We start from the raw sequence: 18880 nt of genomic DNA, 5'->3' as shown, positions 1-18880 counted from the left end.
AAAACATGTACTGAAGAATGAACGGATCAATGACTTTTACTTAAATATAGCCCCGTGTTCAGTGATGAAAATCAAGTTTTTAGAGTATCAAAACTTCCTGATTCGTTTTATATTACTTCTCAGTGTCATCCATATCGTTGCGTGTAGCACAATATATAACTATATATGGGTAGATATATCAGATAACTTTCCATATATAGCTATGTTTATTGTATACTTTAACGACATCATAATTACTTCCTGGATTTGAACCGACTGTGTGGTGCCATTGGCGATGATTAAAGTAATAGCGATACAAATCGGCGAATCAGAACACATACTTCATATATTTCACTATCATGTCAATTTCTGACATTTTAAAGGACCAATGTTTAAAACTTATAAGTAAATGCCAAGAGATAAGATGTTAGGCCTGTAGCATTGTCTGGCAGACATTTTCAAAAGAAACATGGATAATGTCCTTGGGTCAATTCCCCCGGTGGTCATTTATTCTATATAGACTTTAATTGAAAACAGACTTAAATCTTTTATTCCTTTTCTAGTGGACCTCCATAAAATGAATTACCGCAATGGGTTCATCTGGCAGTCTGTTCAATACTAATAATGGAGACAAGGCTTGTTTAAACATATTCTGTGAGTTGTCAATATTTGGCTCCTTAAATTACAAATTGCTCAAAAGTTTACTTTTTTCTGATAGCATAATGTTTCTCGTCATCTACCCTGCTTCGTCGTAATCTCCTTAACAACTTTGTAGATTTTTAACACATGTAATAGGAATGACCGCTACAAAATATATTTGAATAGTTCTAGTCTTAAAGTAGAAATCATATGTTTGCCATATATTTCACACAGTATGAAATGTCACCAATTAACATTAAGCGTTGGCACTATGACTGTGACGTTCAAATATATTTTTGTAAGATCGAATCTTATCAATTAAGCCTCGAAATGAATTTACATCAACATAGCGTCAAAAGGTCAGGGAATCGCATTGTAACATGGCCAGCGATTGGCTGAAAAAAAGTGCTGGGAAAACCGTATGAATCACTTTATACATGAGGTGATTGGATGAGAATGGGGTATTTTTAAGTATAAAAACAAATTCAAAAAGTAACACTACATTGTTTTCTGAAGAAAATGAAATATTTCATGAGTCTCTATGATAATTTTGACTTGGATATTCGCATTTATAAAAAGTGTATGTCAGTCATGTGATCAGCAGAAAATTTCAATGAAATGGGGGGTTATCCTCTTTGAAGTCATTTTGCAAAAAATTTGGTTGGCTACCACTATATAACAGGAACATTTTTATGTGTCAGGCATTTCATTCTGCTAGAAAAATCACCTCTTTAGCATGAAAACTCAATTTTAAGGTAGGATTACGGACCATTTCTTATAATGTAAGTCTATGGAAATATCAATGTGAGTGTCTGACCAAAAGAGAGATAATATAAACATCTTAGTGGTTAATATTTGCCACGCCATGATGCGATCATGGTCTTATCCTGTTACAGAACCCGTTGTAGCCTAACAAAATAGGTCTTTGTAGTTTTGAAGTGCCCCAAATTAAAGTCTCTCCGAGTTTGATTGGTCATATTTAAATTGCATTTATTACATTTGTGTATTTTTGTGTGTTATATGATATATTTAAATGTTGTCGTTTGTGTTTTATTCCAGGACTTCATTTCTTGGCAAGATGATCAAATACATGTGTATGTACTACTCGCAAGCAAGAGTTTTTAAAGTGGACATTACAGAGTCCCAGATTTTTGAAAATTCGTAGATGTTTAACACAACACATTTTGGGTCTCTTTTGACTTTTGATAGTACATCTGATGTTTTAAGTTGAACACAGTATATGATTCATTAATGGTAGTGGAATTCAGAATAATTTACTACAGAACAATTGTGTGATATGTGTGATAGTGTACGAAATTTGACAAGGCAGACATCATTATCACAACATACCTATGTCTGGTCTGCAATGAAATACGGCGTATAGTCAGAAACCTCCAAAGATCCTTGAAACCATGACAACACAAAATAAAGATGAGTGTGTTGTTCCATTGTTGTTTGTGTTCTTTTTTGTGAGAATACCTAGTTGTATTTCTTGTTGTTGTGTGCTTGAAAAGCCCAAAAATTGTACATGTATGTCACACATAAACTAGCGCTAGATTCCCTGGTCCGGATTTATAACTTTTCCTGAATTGTTGATGGTGCTTATTATTAATTTGTTTTACATTGTCTTTAACACTTTATATGGAAATGTAGCTCTAGATATATATTTATACCTGACAAATTATTTGCCATATATTGTTTAATTTCCGCTGTCCTTATATCTACTACAGAATTATCATATATTAATGATTTTCTACGGGTCATCTTTTGGCTTCTGCACAGTTATTAGATTTATTTCTCGAGATTGTAAATCCTCAATGTTGATATTGGTTTAATACATTATCTTAATATTAGATTTCGTTTGTAAATGCATTCTATGGCAGCAGCCACCTTGACAATCACATAAATTTGTTTTCGTTATATTGCATGCGCGCTCATTTACTCGCCAAAATGAACATATAAACACCCTTAAGACATGTTGCCTGCTATTTAAATTTGTCTTTTGACATCTTGTCTGTGATATGCAGGCTTCACAACCTTTTCATGGAACGGCACTACTGTGTCAAATCGAATTGTCCATTCATTCAGTATTTTTTGTAATGATTTTGAAGCAAAGTTATGATCGTCAGAAATATTCTACATGTATAAGGACATGATTACTGACCGATGGAATGATTATAAAAGAGTATCCTAAAGAGGTGAATGATGATGGAGGAAAACTCGAATTGTAAGTGTAAATTTATTTAACGTCTTCTATAACAGCACATGACTGTAAGGATGTAATTATACTGTTTAATGATAAATAACTGATAAGTGTATGCAAGTAAGGTATCCGGGTATAGCAACAACATATCAACAGTGTATAATAGTGTTTCTGAGTCCTATAAAAATAAAAAAATAAAAACAAACAAAAAAACAACAGTTTGCAAACAACAACAACACAACAACACCATCAACACCAGCAACAACAACAACAACAGCAGCAGCAGCAGAAACAACAACAACATATCAATCCATTTTAATCATTGTAATAACATTAGCATACTACGTATTTTAGCGATTTATAGACATGTACATCTATACATGTTGATAATGGCCCTGAACATTATAAATCGATCTACAAGCAAGATCAGAACTGCTACATTGTGCTCACTGTTTGTTTTAATCTGGCGATACCTATTACAATAACAATGAATACAGAGAGGCTGAAACCACTTTGAATAATTTGCAAGTATATAAAATAAAGCGGTGACACATTTTCCATCAAAGCCCCTATATACAATGGATCTATGAAACACCCAATAGAACCACAAAATTGGAAGTACCCACCAACCTTTCCGGTGATTTTAAGCACATTTTCATGTGTCCATACCATAAATGTTGGGAAACAACAGGAAATACCAGCCCCCATTAATGGAACCATTGTCCAAACAATGCCGGATATATTGTAGATAGAACCAAAATAAAGAACAACGGAAGACACTATTATTACTATCATATTAGTTATAAGTATTTTATGAGTTCGGACAAGTTTGGAAACGAAAATTCCAGAGAAACGCCCGATACTGTAAAATGTCCACATCAACGAGATAAGAAAAGCCCCATCGCTCTTTGACCAGTTTAACTGGAGGAGAACAAATGACATGATAAAGGATAAAGCTTTGCATTCAACAGCCGTGCTGGAAATGACAGAGAACCCCAATAGTATTAGAAACAAAATCAACTGACATTTGCTTAGTTTTACCCGTTTAACCTTTGAGGAAGATTGGTTACCACTTTCATTTTCGTTTGTTTTTGTATATGTTGGTACTTTCTCATATCCATAGCAAAATAAAATGATATACAGTATGCCAGATAATGCTGTCAGAACTCCAGTGATTAGAAATGCCCACTGAATTTTAGTTTCAGCATAAATGACCTGTTCCTTTTCATCGTGTCCGGTTATGTTGCGGAGGTTACCTGACGTGGTAAAGTTGTTCGACATGTTCCATCCATGTGAGATTGCTGTATTGTTATTTTCAATTTGTCCAAGTTTCGGCGCAAGGAAATTACGTGTTACAAGAGGTGAAATTATTCCACCAATAGCGAAAGAAAAGTGGAGCGCAAGCATAAATGGTGCGCCATGTTTTCCCCAGCATGACATTACTTTAGCATTTCCACCTAATATACCAACACAGAAAATCAAATTTTGATATCATAATTATATTTTAACAAAAGTAACATATTCTTGGAAGCAATGGTTCCGTACCATTATCATTGACTAACTTATGTGACCAAGTAATGTTACAAATAATAGTAAAAAGATATCTAGGTGATCCATGCTGTTAAATCTTTAAATTTTTCCGAAACAATAAAAAGCCTAGTCGTTGGACATACAATTCCGTTTATTTTTTATGTTTTCCAATCTAAATATAGCTAACTATTTATTAGATACTCCGGTTGGATTGTATGGTTTGATAGTGAGACGGACTATATTATATTTTATTTCATTTTTAATGAAAAAAGGAAAGTTTATTTTCGTACTTACTGCTGTCCCTACCTCCCGCAAGAAACCCATCGACCAGACGAACAAAGAGAAATAACCAATACTGACTGCACCATGGTGATACCGCACTAGTTATTCCGTTTATAATGGAAACAATACCTGAAAAATCGTACAAAGAAAAATAACAAATACCGACTGAACCACGGTGATACCGCACTAATTATTCCGTTGATAATGGAAACAATATCTGAAAATCATGACGTGTATCTTCAAATTAAACTATGTTTATTGGGTAATTCAATATTACGAAAGTGTTTTGAGTGGTAAAAGTTTTCAATTTGGTCTACACACAAAATGACTCTCATCTGTAAAATGTTTAAATACAAACACTTTAACTGATACATTATACTGCGTAGATTTAACAGTTTATTCTTTGAACTATGAACTTAAACAGTTTCTTTGCCTTATTCCATTTTACTGAAACTGAAATATATTTTACCATTGCCATTTTCTTTAACATTTACTACAATTATGGAATTAGTTTTGATGAAGTTCAAAATGTTATATAACAGTTATGAAATGAAAAAAGGTAATTGTGTGCCTCGAAAAACGTTTATACCATATATTTGTTTATCAAAAAAAAATGATGAATTAACTTTAACAAAACAAAATCAATTAAAGATTTGTAATACATATGTACCATCATTTTGACACTTTACAGTATTAACTTTGATATAAAGTATGTCAAACTAAAAACACATATTATCTATACCATAGCATTACACAACACATCGAAAATGTGACAAATTATTCAAAGCACGTCTTATGGTTACTTTACTATAGTATGTTGAATTTTAATTGTTAAATTTTGCATATATTTCATTTATCACAAATGATATACAAACTTGCGGATAAGTGTATTCTATTTTGTTCAAAAACATATATTTGTTTTTTTTTTATACTGAAATCCTTTAAACTTTAAAAGGCCTGTTCCAAGGAGGTTTATCATTCAGATTTAGAAATATAAAATCATATTCTGACTAGACAAGACTAGACAAGAAGAAGGAGAAGAAGAAAACATTTGAACCCACGTCAATGTAAACTATATTGCATTACTGAAAATAAATATTCTTCATAAAATACCCTTTTCATTAGGCATCTTACACATTAAGCATTTCAACATTGTTGCATCGTAGATGACATTGCTGTATATAAGCACGATATGAAACCCATGACTGTATCGAAAAATAATGTTGCCAACCCTAAGTTGTACTTCGTGATATAGTATTTTTGTTGCTAATCATTGCTTTGCTTAATATACTCATTGTCTTGTAATATTAAACGTTGAATTGCTAAATCTTAGCGTTGTTTTTTTTAAATCGAAGCCCTGTCTCGATATATATATATATGCATTATTTTACTAAATTTATGAATTTTTCCGTAATGTAAGAATTTTCTAGCCACATGTAAGCATTACCTTGTTATTACATGGGCTGTCTGACTAAATTGGTGTATTTTCTTGATAATTACATACATTTATTTGATAAATCTATGTGTTTTCGTGCTTACTTTAAAAATTGTCTTGATTAATCTAAGCATTGTCTTGATAAATCTATATACATTATTCATTTAGGTCTAAGAATTTTCTAGCATTATCTAAGCATCTCCTTTTTAAAGCTAAGTATTGTATGGATAAATGAACTGATTGTCTTGCTAAATCTATTCATTTTATTGCTCATTCTTCGCATTTTCTAGTCACATCTAAGCATCACCATGCTATATCTTAGCGTTACCTTTGCTGAATATTAGCATTACTGTGTGGAATTATGCATTATATTTTTTAAGTAAGAGATGCGACTTATCTGTCTCACCCAGTAGCTGAAGGCGCTGTACGATCCGATCATATATAAAGCCTATCGTGATACTTCCGGTCATATAGCCGAATGAATTCACAGTAAACAAAAGCGATGTTTGTTCAACATTTGTTCCCAGAATCAGTTGTATATCAGGAAAAGCCGTCCCAAGCTGACCGTATGTCCATCCTTAACAGACAGAGAAATTTGCAATTTGTTAATGCTATCATTATTTAAAAATACAATTTTCTTTCTAAAACGTTATAAAAATTTATATTGCCTTTTTTGTTCATAAACGCTTAAAGCCAAATTTAAAACAATTTTGGAGAAAGAAACTATATTATCACGGGTATTAAAAGAAAAGGGATTGATTTTCTCAATCATCCATTTAAAGCGTTAAATTCGTAGCTTAAACAAGAACATTTAAATTAATTTACATAGCTACATATTCCTTCTATAAATTTTCCGGAATAAAATTACTTCATTTTTGTATAGTCGAACATGTGTAAAATTCAATAACTTGAAAACCATTACCAATTATTATGATATATTCAACCATGTCAACAGCAATCAAGTAATTTGTATCTTTTCCAGGAGCGAGCTCATTGGCTTATGTTCTTGAATGACAAATATTTTACCAGCGTTATCTTGTTTTATGATTCATTATAGGACTCAATAGGAGAAAATTTTTTGAGCAAATATCCCCGTACACAGCTAAAAAATAGTGAAACAAATATAAGGCTACTCTGTTTTTTTAGGTTGACAATAGTGTATGGTTATTACAATTACCTACTTTGTGAACGTATGCAGCTTTATTTTCTGGTTAAAGTAGAAATTAGCAAGTATATCGACCACGTTTTAAAGTCCAAAATGTTGATTTGCGAAATTTTAATATCCGACTTTACAAAACCCACGATACATGCGGGTTATTTTTTTAGCATTTGTCCATAATGTTTGGTGAAAGACTGGGTTTCTATGCCAGAAATAAAAAAGAGATAAAAAAGAATAAAAAACCCATAAAAATTGACACAACACATAAACAGATAAAGCTCTCCACTTATACACGTAACGTAAATGTTGACTTTGTAGAAGAAAAAATCGGCGTTTGGAAAATTATTTTTTTTAAATTGAAATGAAAAGGCATAATTAAAAATGAATTGCGTATTTAAAAGTTATAATTTGAAATAAAATCATAAAGGAATAAAAAACAAGCTACATATCATGATTGATAACATATTCAGACTAACCAGTAACAAGATATTAAAATAAACGCAGACTGTCTGAACAAAGTTTTTCTTCTGACACGGACTTTTGAACGTAAAGAAAGTTTTCAGTCTATTTTTTAAACTTGGATGTTTAGATTCTATCTCCATTCCCTGAACTGTATCTTTTTCATCCATTTTCTGTCTTAAACTTCTGTTTAAACTTTAAGTTTTGTTATTTATAAAGCCATAAACTTTCAACGCATCATCGTAACCTGTTTATCTTTAAATCACAATTGTGTTATGTTCTTGTTGTATTTACACAATATGGTAAAGACAACAAAGTTAAGGTGGAAACAAATATCTGCAGTATCTCCTCTGAACTAATTATTCATTTTACGCATCGATGTTCTTGTACACTGTATTTACCATCCGTACAATTATAAGGTATTTTTTAATAGATAATAAGTAGCATTTAAAGTACATTGAATATAAATGAACATATCTAATATAAAAACAAAAAATAAGAAAAAATATCACAATGTCCTAAAAAGAAATGTTTCAACGATCTATCAAGGGTGTTAAATTATACGTTTGTTGTGTTAAACTGTTAAAGAAGATCAGTTATTAAAACTCACAATCATGCTTACAGAAATGTCAAAAGAACACGTAGATGCAAAAGAGGAGACACATTTTTTATTACAGTGGATTGTTACCTCAATATATACTTTCCACGTCCCATTTTATCAAATGGATCAAAATAAACAACGCAATAAAGATAGAGAATTTGAGACAACGGGACATTATGGAACGAGCTAAAATGCAATTGTAATAGCATTATAAATGTCGTAATTAGATAACAAGGTTAGCTTTTAACGAAGCTAGTAGCGACTCTCTTAATTTGTCATTTCTATTTACTGCAGTGTGTTTTAATGCCGAACTGACAACTCTCTAAGTTAAACAACAACCTTGAAAATGATGGAAGTAACAAAAAGGAGTATTCCATTCCTAACAAGTTTACACCTGAGGACTAGATATATCAGGCTGTATCCACATAGAAATAATTAAGTTCCTATGTATATCGTGTGTTGATCGCAAAACTGTTGTAAGTCCTTCTTTATTTCATTTAAGATACTGCAGTCTTGCGGTCAACCGTCGGGTATGCACTGTCACTTTATGACCCGTTGAATATTTTTATATGTCAGGTCCATGTGACATTGACTTTTTGACATGCAAAAGTGTGTGGTAGGTAGAACTCACTAAAGTGTCTCCACATATAATTTGTTTAGTTCAGTCTAAGATCGTAATATATTTCACCGAGTGAGCACCAAAAGGTATATTTCACGAGTGGCGCAGCCACGAGTGAAATATGGACTTTTGGTGTTCACAAGGTGAAATATATTTCGATCTTACACTAAACTAAACAAATTTTCTTTTTATTATATGCAAAGAAACGTTTTAAAAAGACATTAAACCAAATACTGAATGAAAAGCGCGCCAAAAAATAATACAACGTGACGTCATTTACGACGTCACGTCATTAAGTTGGTACCCAGTACTGTGAACGCTGGTATTTCACTGTAACAACGTAAGGGGTTTAAATTCAAAACAGTGAAATTATCAAAGTGGTAATTTCACTGTTTCAAACAGTGAAATTACCAGTTTTATTTCACCGATATATTTCTATAAACCACCGAAAAGCATGTAATAAATGAAGTTTATTTGTTATAGGTTGATTAGTATTGGAATCAAATGAGTGCTAATAAACACAAGTCCTATACCAGTCTATCCCCTTGGTTTGGGCGAATGTTGGCTCATAAGTCGTGCTTAACACTTCTTTTGCTTAGTTCACAAGGGAATGCTCTTGGGGCGTGGAACATTTTAATCCCAGGGAATTATTTTGATACAAGTAGATTTGGTGGTGGTCCAGAGGGCGATACCACATGCCAAATATTAAACCTTGAGGCATTTTAGTTTGAGAAAATAAGACTTAAATGTGTGTCTTTCCAATATAAGTCAAGCTGGCCCCTTGAACTACATTAGCAACAGACCGGTACCATTTGAACAACTTTGAAAGGGGACCACCAAAGTTTGCTTAGAGAAGATGTTGTTTAAAGAAACATAATACAGCATTGCACAGATATTTGTATCAAGAAAGATCTTAAATAATTAAAATTAGTAAATTTAAATAACCAAAACTGTCACATTTAGTGGCCTGTTCCTAAACTTGAATTAATTGCATTTGATGATGTTACATAAGTGTACAATCCTTTGAATTCTTTTAGTTATCATTAGAACCAATCGTCTCTTTGATATTTAACAGATTACAGTATCTTTGTAAGTATTAAATGGGCTGAATCAAAATTAAAACTTGTATTTTATTTGTTTAAGCTGTGTTCTGAAATCTATTTTGAATCAAATGAATCCTAAAAAGCCTCATGTGCAATCTATTTCTTTGCAAAAATTAAAGATGAAAAGGAGCAAAATCTATGAAAAAGAATACTAGTGGTCTGAACCTTATTTAATTTAAGCCTGTATTTAAACATGTTACATTTGTATCAAATATAACTTAAATCCATTGACTACTAGTAACTGAAAAGTAATCAAGTAGAAGCAACATATTTGTTTGGTAAACTGAAGTTGAAATAAGGGCCATAACTATGTAAAACTATGGTGGCGTTAATCCATATTCGATCTTGACCTGCATTTTATAATGTTTTAACAACCTACCAGAAATAATTTCAATGAATTGACACCCTTAAGAAATATCATCTAAAAACTTTATTTTGGGCACAACTGAAGATGAAAAGGGGACAGAACTATGAACTTTAGTTGTTTGAATTTTACCAAGTTCAGCTTGACATGTGTTTTTTTTGGTATAACACCTGTGTATCAAAAATTATAACAATCCATTGATTCGTCCAGGACTTATCATCTGGAAACATTTTTTCGAAATTCTGAAGATTAAAAAGGGGCAAAACTCTGTAAATATCTAGTGGTATGAACCCAAATTCTAACATGACCTGTATTTTATATTGTTGTAAATGTGTACCCAAAATTATTACCATCTGTTGACTTCTTCAAGTCAGAAACCTCCTATGATCTTAGAAAACACGAAAACACAAATGAAAAACCGAAATGTGGTTCTATTGTGTTTATATACCTAGTAGCATTTCTTGTAGGGTTGTCTGCTCGAAAAGCCTAAGGATTGTATGTACCAAATAAACTAGCACTGGATTCCCCATGTCTGGATTTGGATATTTCTCCTGAATTGTTGATAGTTCTAGTTATTAATTGGTTTCATATTCAATTTCTCTTTTAGGTTTCTACACTTTATCTGGAAGTGTAGCACTAGTTCTATATTTACCTGACAAATTCTTTGCCATATATTGTTTCATTTCTGCTGTCCCCATATCTACAACAGAATTATCGTACATTTATGTTTTTCTGGGTGTCACCTTTTGGCTTTTGTACAGTTATTATATTTATTTCTCGTGATTGATCTTCAATGTTATTCTTTGTTGATATCGCTTAATTACATCATCTTTATATAAGATTTCGTTTGTAAATGACTGCACTGCATTTAACGACAGCAGCCACCTTATAATCACGTATAGTTGTTTTCGTCATTTTTCACACGCGCTCATACACTCTCCAAAATGAACATATGAACTTGAATAATCTCTGTTGAGTAGTCTCACTCATTTCTTCTATCGATTTAAATAATGCAAAGTGAACATATAATTTACCAACGAAGGCAGGTAAAGAAAAGTGGACACTTACGTGACTTCCACTTGTTCTTTTGAGCTAGGTGAAGATTTAAAAAAAGCCAACAAAAAAACCTAATAGATTGTAAAATATCCAGAATAATTACTATCTATATTTGGATGCGGACATACAGACAGACGGACGAACATTAAAAGAGGCCCGTAATTTATATGAATTCTCCATTCGTGGAGTCTTATTTATAATGATCCCTTTTGTTACAAAGTTATGACCGTCAGAAATATTGTAAACGAACATGATTACTGAGCAGTAGAGTGAGTGCCTGAAGGGGTGAATAAAAAAACCATAATGATGGATATTGTAATTTGAAGTAAAACTTGACTTGTAAGCGTAAACTTATTTAACGACACATGACAAGTAAATAGTGTTTATACTGTTTAATAATGAATACAAAATAACTGTTTGCAAGTAAGGTGTACATGTATAGCATTACAACAATATTTAGTAGTGTTTCTGCGCCGTAAAAAAACAAAACAACCCGAACAAAAACAATAACAACAAACAACAACAACAACAACAACCCCCAAAACAACAACAATATATCAAGTTATTCATATCATTGTAATAAAATTAGCTTGCACATAAAATGCCATGTATTTTGGAGGTCCACATAGATGAATGTTGATATCAGAACTGAACATAATAAAGTGTACAAGCAAGGTCAGAACTGCTACATTGTGCTCACTGTTTGTTTTAATCTGGCGATACCTATTAAAATAACAATGAATACCGATAGGCTGAAACCACTTTGAATAATTTGCAAGTATATAAAATAAAGAGGTGATACATTTTCCATCAAAGCCCCTATGTACAATGGATCCATAAAACACCCAACAGATCCACAAAATTGGAAGTACCCACCAACCTTTCCGGTGATTTTAAGCACATTTTCATGAGTCCATACCATAAATGTTGGGAAACAACAGGAAATACCAGCACCCATTAATGGAACCATTGTCCAAACAATGCCGGATATATTGTAGATAGAACCAAAATAGAGAACAACGGAAGAAACTATTATTACTATCATATTTGTTATAACTATTTTTTGAGTTCGAACAAATTTTGAAACGAATATTCCACAGAAACGCCCGATACTGTAAAATGTCCACATCAACGAGATAAGAAAAGCACCATCACTCTTTGACCAGTTCAACTGGAGGAGAACAAATGACATAATGAAGGAGAAACCTTTGCATTCAACAGCAGTGCTGGAAATGACAGAGCAACCCAATAGGATTAAAAACAAAACCAACTGACATTTGCTTAGTTTTACCCGTTTAACCTTTGAGGACGATTGATCACCACTTTCACGTTCGTTTGGTTTTGTATATGTTGGTACTTTCTCATATCCGTAACAAAATAAAATGATATACAGCACGCCTGACAAGGTTGTCAGAACGCCAGTGATTAGGAATGCCCACTGAATTTTAGTTTCAGCATAAATGGCCTGTTCTTTTTCATCATGTCCGGATATGTTGCGGAAATCACCTGACGTGGTATAGTTCAAGTTGTGCGACATGTTCCATCCTTGTGAAATTGTTGTATTGTTATTATCGATTTGTCCAAGTTTCGGCGCAAGAAAATTACGTGTTACAAGAGGTGAAATTATTCCACCGATAGAGTAAGAGAAGTGGAGCGCCAGCATGAACGGCCCGCCATGATTCCCCCAACATGACATTATTTTAGCATTTCCACCTGCAAGATCAACAATCAATCAATGTTTAGATATTATGATAATAATTTAAAGGCACATTAAGCCCCTGAAACGAATAGATGTTTTCGAAATAAAAAGGCAAAGTTTATAACATTTAAATAATGGTTTAAGAGCGTGTTAGATGCTGAATTGCTTCTTTGAAATAAGTAACGCTTTATATAAAATCAATTGCCATAAAAGCCGCAGAATGTAAGCAAAGTATTATTTGCCATACAAAATGCTAAATCACTATGACTACTTATCTAAAAAAAAGAAACAGAAGGAAAAGATGGCTAAAACAAGTGGCCAATGAGTAATCCTTTTGGAAAATGTACTGGGACAAAAAAATGCTTTTCAAGAATAAAAATAAAAGCATTTCTGTTGCATAAGGAGTCTTAAACAAAACGATAAATATAATTATCCAAGCAACATATTCTAGCTAAAGGTTCTATGCCTTTATTACTGTTCTTTTCATTTGACAAAATGATGTCACAGATAAAAGTACAAAAATAAGATATCTTAAGTGATACGGGCTGTTAAATCTTTAAACAGATAATCTTTGTAAAACATATTCAGTGGATAAATATTCCCATGGATCGAGGTAGCGGACAAATGACAAAAACTTTCCTAATTATACTAACCGCAATCAACTTGTCTAGAAAAGTATGGTCGTCATACATATTGAGTTTGACAGTGTAAAATAAATGAAGAGATTAAAAAGTGATATTGTCCCAATTTCAAAAATATGACTTGATTTCTTATGTTATCTAAATATATCTAACTATTTATTAGATACTCTAGAAGGCTTGTTTGGTTAGATTGTGAGATAAACTTCACTCTACTTTCAAATATCATTATAATTGTAACATATTTCATGGAGAAAGACGGTTAATATTTTTACTTACCGCTGTCCCTACCTCCCGCTAGAAACCCATCGACAAGACGAACAAAGAGAAATAACCAATACTGACTGCACCACGGTGATACCGCACTAGTTATTCCGTTTATAATGGAAACAATACCTGAAAAATCGTATAAAGAAAAATAACCAATACCGACTGCACCATGGTTGTATCGCACTAATTATTCCGTTTATAATGGAGACAATACCTGAAAATCATTACATGTATCATCGAATTATTGAATATATTAGCTGGGTTTATTGGGTAATTCAATATTACGAAAATGTCTTCAGTAGTAAAAGTTTTCTTAGTGTACACAAAATGACTCTTATCTGTACAGTATTTAATTACAAAAGATCATACAAAGAGAAATAACCAATACTGACTGTACCATGATGATACCGCACTAGTTATTCCGTTTATAATGAAAACAATACCTGAAAATCAAGAGAAGGAATGACTACCTTAAAATTGAAACAAAAATTAGTATGCAGTCCATTATCAGTTTGTACACAAACCTCTGGAACAATATTTTTAGTCCCGTCATGTCCTAAAACCAAAGTGGAGTCCCCTTAAACCATTCTTTCGTCGTAAATATTTTCTCTGTCTCATTCCTAATTTCACTTAAAGTGTTATATTTTATTTTTTACAAATGTCATTTTGTATATTTGTCAAGGAATTAGAATGTGATACAGTTTAAACTGTTATATAAATAGTCACCAAAAGACGTACACAAACGTGTGACTCAACAAACGTCATGTAACATATAACATTGTTTTTCAACAAAAAATGTTTAACTTACTTTGAGACCTTTGTAAAAACAAAACAAAATCAATTATAGATTTGTAGTATATATGCACCAACATTTAGACAGTTTACATCATTAATAATTATACAAAGTAAGTCAAAACTAAATATATACTATGCTCAAATTTGATATTAGCAAATATTGATAATTGCTACACAGTATCTTTATAAATATAAAATAAACATTTAGACTTCGCACAAAGTAGATATGCTATGTTTTAAACTCCACACATTATAGGTGGTCACAGAGAGAATCATTAAAATTTGGCACTTTTTTTAAAGAAAAGACCAATTTTATTTGACCTGTAATAGGGAATGTACAATTTGTTTGTTCTTTTATTCAAATAAGACAAATTCAGTAAGAATTTCATAGATTTTAATACATTTCTGTGATTAAAATATTTTACTCAAGGGTGAGCATAGTTTATCTTTAAGTAGACAGATTCAAGGTTAATATGCAGTCATCACAGTTGGTTTAGATAAAAAAGAAAATCTTATCATGCGACTTTCCACTAACATACAACGTGTAATACCTATACCATAACATTACGATTCACATTGAAAATGAGACAGAATATTCAAAGCACGTCTAATTGTTATTGTATTAGTATGCCGAGTTTAAATAGCTGAATTTGCATATAATTTATTTATCATGAATAGCATATACATTTGCGAATAAGTGAATTAAATTTTTTAATAAATAGAACAAATGGCATCATTTCAACATATTGTCATTAACAAATTAATCTACTATGAAGGAAGTAACTCGGGACTTAATTAATCGAGATAACGAAACATCTAGAAAACCGACGTTATAACGATAGCGGACTGTAGTAACTTTCTTTAATCTGATGTATCCTAAAACCTTTGCCAACAATAAAGTGTTAGGTCAGCCTATATAGCCGGGTAGTCCAAACATGCTCGAAACTGTTAACAGCTAAATGTTTTTATATTGAAATCCTTTAAACTTTAAATGGCCTGTTCAAAAGCAGTTCCTTATGCATATTTGGAAATTTGAAGAAAAACCTGACTATACAAGAAGAAGGAGAAGAAAAAAATTGGAATACTACGTCAATGTAAATTTACTGCAAATGAATATTCTTTAGATGAGAGCTTTTGCATTAGCCATCTAACAACTTTGCCTCATCTAAGATGACATTGCTATATATAAGCACGATATGTAAGCAATGACTTTCTGAACCGCCATATATAAGTTGTACCACGTAATAAAATCTTATTGTCACTAACCTTTAACCTACCTTGTTAAATTAGAGCCTTTTATTGCTAAATCTAAACATAATAGTGATAAATCTAAACATTGCTTTTCTATATCTAGGCATTGCCTTGCAACATTTAAGCGTTGTCTTGCTAAATCTAAGAATTGTCTTGTCACAGCTCAACATCCAAGCATTACCCTTTTTAATTCATGTGTTGTCTTGCTAAATTGGCCTATTATCTTGTTAAATCTATGCATTGATTTGCTTAATCTCTATGCATTTTCCTGCTAAATCTAAACACTGTCTTACTAAACCTTAGCATTATATTGATAAATCTTTGCATTGTCGTGCCTAATTTAAGAATTTTCTAGCTTAATCTTAGCATCACCTTTTTATTAAATCTAAGCGTTGTCTCGATAAATTTACTTATTGTCTTGCTAAATCTAAGCATCGTCTGAATAAATCAAGCATTATCTTGCTCAACATAAGCATTTCCAAGTCACGTCTAAGTATGTTTGGTTAACTTTGCTGAATCTTAGCATTACTGTGTGGTATTTAAGCGTTATATTACTTGATCAAAGATGTGCGACATATCATTCTTTACCTAGCAGTTTAAGGCGCTGTACTCGATCATATATAAAGCCAATCGTGAGACTTCCGGTCATGTAGCCGAATGAATTCACAGTAAACAAAAGCGACGTGTGTTCAACATTTGTTCCAAGAATCAGTTGTATATCAGGAAAAGCTGTCCCAAGTTGACCGTATGTCCATCCCTTTAATGACAAAGAAATTTGCAATTTGTATTTTTTGATGCTATCATTATTTAAAAATATAATATTCTTTTTAAAAATTGCACAAATTTTTATGGCGTTTTTCTTAATAAACGCTTTAAACCAAATCTAAAACAATTTAGGAGAAAGATACGGAATTATCAAGAGTATTAAAAGTAAAGGGATTAATTTTCCAAATCATCCATTTAAAGCGTTTAATTCGTAGCTAAAATAAACAAATTGGCTCAATTTAGGTACATATTGCTTTTATATAATTATTTTCTTTCTTAAATTACTATAATGAAAATTATTACCCATTATTATATTTGACATCAATCCAGTAATGTGTGTCTTTTCCGAAAAAAGAGCTCATTAAATTAATTTTGAAGTTCTTGAGTGAAAAATATTATTCCAGCGTTTACTTGTTTAATGACTAACAATATGAATTTTGAAATATAGGACACAACAGGAGAAAATATCTAAGCAAATGCTCCGGAACAAAGCTTTAAAACAAAATAGTATGAGAGAAAAACTGTACTGTTGACAATAATTTAAAAACTGGAGTGTAAATAATGACAAATGTTTCATTAAGTAACTGTCATGACTTACCAGTAACAGGATATTGAAATATACACACACTGTCTGAACTAAGTTTTTCTTCTGACACGTGCTGCTAAATGTAAAGAAATTTCTCAGTCTTTTCTTTAAATTTTGATGTTTTGACTCTATTTCCATTTCCTGAACATTGTGTTTTTCATCCATTTTCTTTTTTACCCGTTCTTGTATTTTATATTGTCGAATTTTCAATGCATCAATCTTATATGCAATTGTAATCTGTTTTTTTAATCGCAAAAGTATTATGTACTTGTTGTGTTTACACAATTTTATAAAGACAATTAAGTTTACTTAAAAAACAAATATCTGCAGCACTTCCTCTGAACTAATCATTCATTTTTCACAACAATGTCTCCGTACACTGTACTTTATATTCATACAATTATAATAAGATATTGCAATAGATAAATGTCAATTAAAATCCTATGTAGCATTTCAATGCATTGAATATAACTGAACGCCTCTAATATAAAAACAAAAATGGGGCAAAGATATCACACTGTCGAATGAAACTAAAATTTTACAGATCCATCAAGAAAATAAAAAGTTATTTCCATTGTATTAAACCGTTAACGAAGATTAAAGCTAACAATTGTATTCACAGATATACCGAAAGACACGTTTGTGCAAAAGGGGAGACATATGAGCCGTGTTATGACAAAACCAACATAATGGGTTTGCGACCAGCATGAATCCAGACCAGCCTTTTCGCTATTAGTTTCTCTACTTGTAATAGAGTTGATAAGCGAACAGCATGGATCCTGATCAGATTGCGCGGATGCGCAGGCTGGTCTGGATCAATGCTGGTCGCAAACCCATTATGTTGGTTTTGTCGTGACACGGCTCAATTATTTTTATTTCAGTGTTTGTGTTCCTAAATTTTTTCTTTTTCCATCATAAGTTTTCCACCCAACACACCATAACATGAACAAGTACTCTCCGCTACACATCTTAAATGAATCGAATTGATGAAACGTATTAAAAATAATAGCATTATAAATAAAGTAATTAGACAAAAACACGTCGAAACTGAAGACAATTGTTGATAAGTTATAGCAAAAAAGTAGATAAATAAATCAAAAAAAATCAGTGAAGCAATTGTAATTAAAATTTCATCTTAAGTTAATAAAGTTTAAAGTACTTTAAATAACTAGATCTTCATTAAAAACCATCTGTGTTAGACTTTACCACTGCGTCAAGTTTTTATAAAAAAATGATAAAATCTAATTCAGAAAAATATTTTGATTGACTTATGTGATATATAACATGTTTTAGAGTAAAGTGAAAGTAGGATGCTTGCAATCTGTACAAGATCAAAATTTTTGTCTGAAATTGTATAAAGTTTATGAATAAGTTTGGTTTCGCTTTCTTTCCAAAATAGAAGAAATAACTTTTGTTTTTATCACAAAATAAGACATTTTTGCGACTT

General features: G+C 31.7%; 1 protein-coding gene across 2 annotated transcripts; it reads right to left on the bottom strand.

Moving 5' to 3' along the window:
* Nucleotides 1-2840: 2840 nt before the first annotated feature.
* Nucleotides 2841-18139, bottom strand: LOC132738753 (sodium-dependent glucose transporter 1A-like). 2 transcript variants are annotated; one of them, XM_060726342.1, is made up of 4 exons: nucleotides 17446-18139; nucleotides 16671-16839; nucleotides 4646-4762; nucleotides 2841-4278 (listed from the first exon to the last, which is right to left on the bottom strand). In XM_060726342.1, exons 1-4 carry the CDS (start codon nucleotides 17596-17598, stop codon nucleotides 3257-3259), a joined length of 1461 nt encoding a protein of 486 aa, XP_060582325.1. In that variant the 5' UTR covers nucleotides 17599-18139; the 3' UTR covers nucleotides 2841-3256. The 2 variants fall into 2 exon arrangements, with proteins under 2 accessions (XP_060582325.1, XP_060582324.1); XM_060726341.1 differs by lacking the exons at nucleotides 2841-4278; nucleotides 4646-4762 and adding exons at nucleotides 11868-13142; nucleotides 14046-14162 and having other exon boundaries at nucleotides 17446-18091.
* Nucleotides 18140-18880: the final 741 nt, after the last annotated feature.

The sequence above is a fragment of the Ruditapes philippinarum genome, unplaced genomic scaffold, assembly GCF_026571515.1.
Source record: "Ruditapes philippinarum isolate M1 unplaced genomic scaffold, ASM2657151v2 ctg17875_1_1_1_1, whole genome shotgun sequence".
Taxonomy (NCBI): Eukaryota; Metazoa; Mollusca; class Bivalvia; order Venerida; family Veneridae; genus Ruditapes; species Ruditapes philippinarum.
This window is presented reverse-complemented; position numbering and strand designations above follow the sequence as displayed.

What these genes read in the sequence shown, in the direction of transcription:
- LOC132738753 (XM_060726341.1), bottom strand. Translation starts at nt 17,598, where the DNA reads ATGGATGAAAAACACAATGTTCAGGAAATGGAAATAGAGTCAAAACAT. An exon ending in ATTTCAATATCCTGTTACTG is followed by an intron (nt 16,840 to 17,445) that starts GTAAGTCATGAC and finishes TTGTCATTAAAG; the next exon opens with GGATGGACATACGGTCAACT. An exon ending in AGCGGGAGGTAGGGACAGCG is followed by an intron (nt 13,143 to 14,045) that starts GTAAGTAAAAAT and finishes TTGATCTTGCAG; the next exon opens with GTGGAAATGCTAAAATAATG.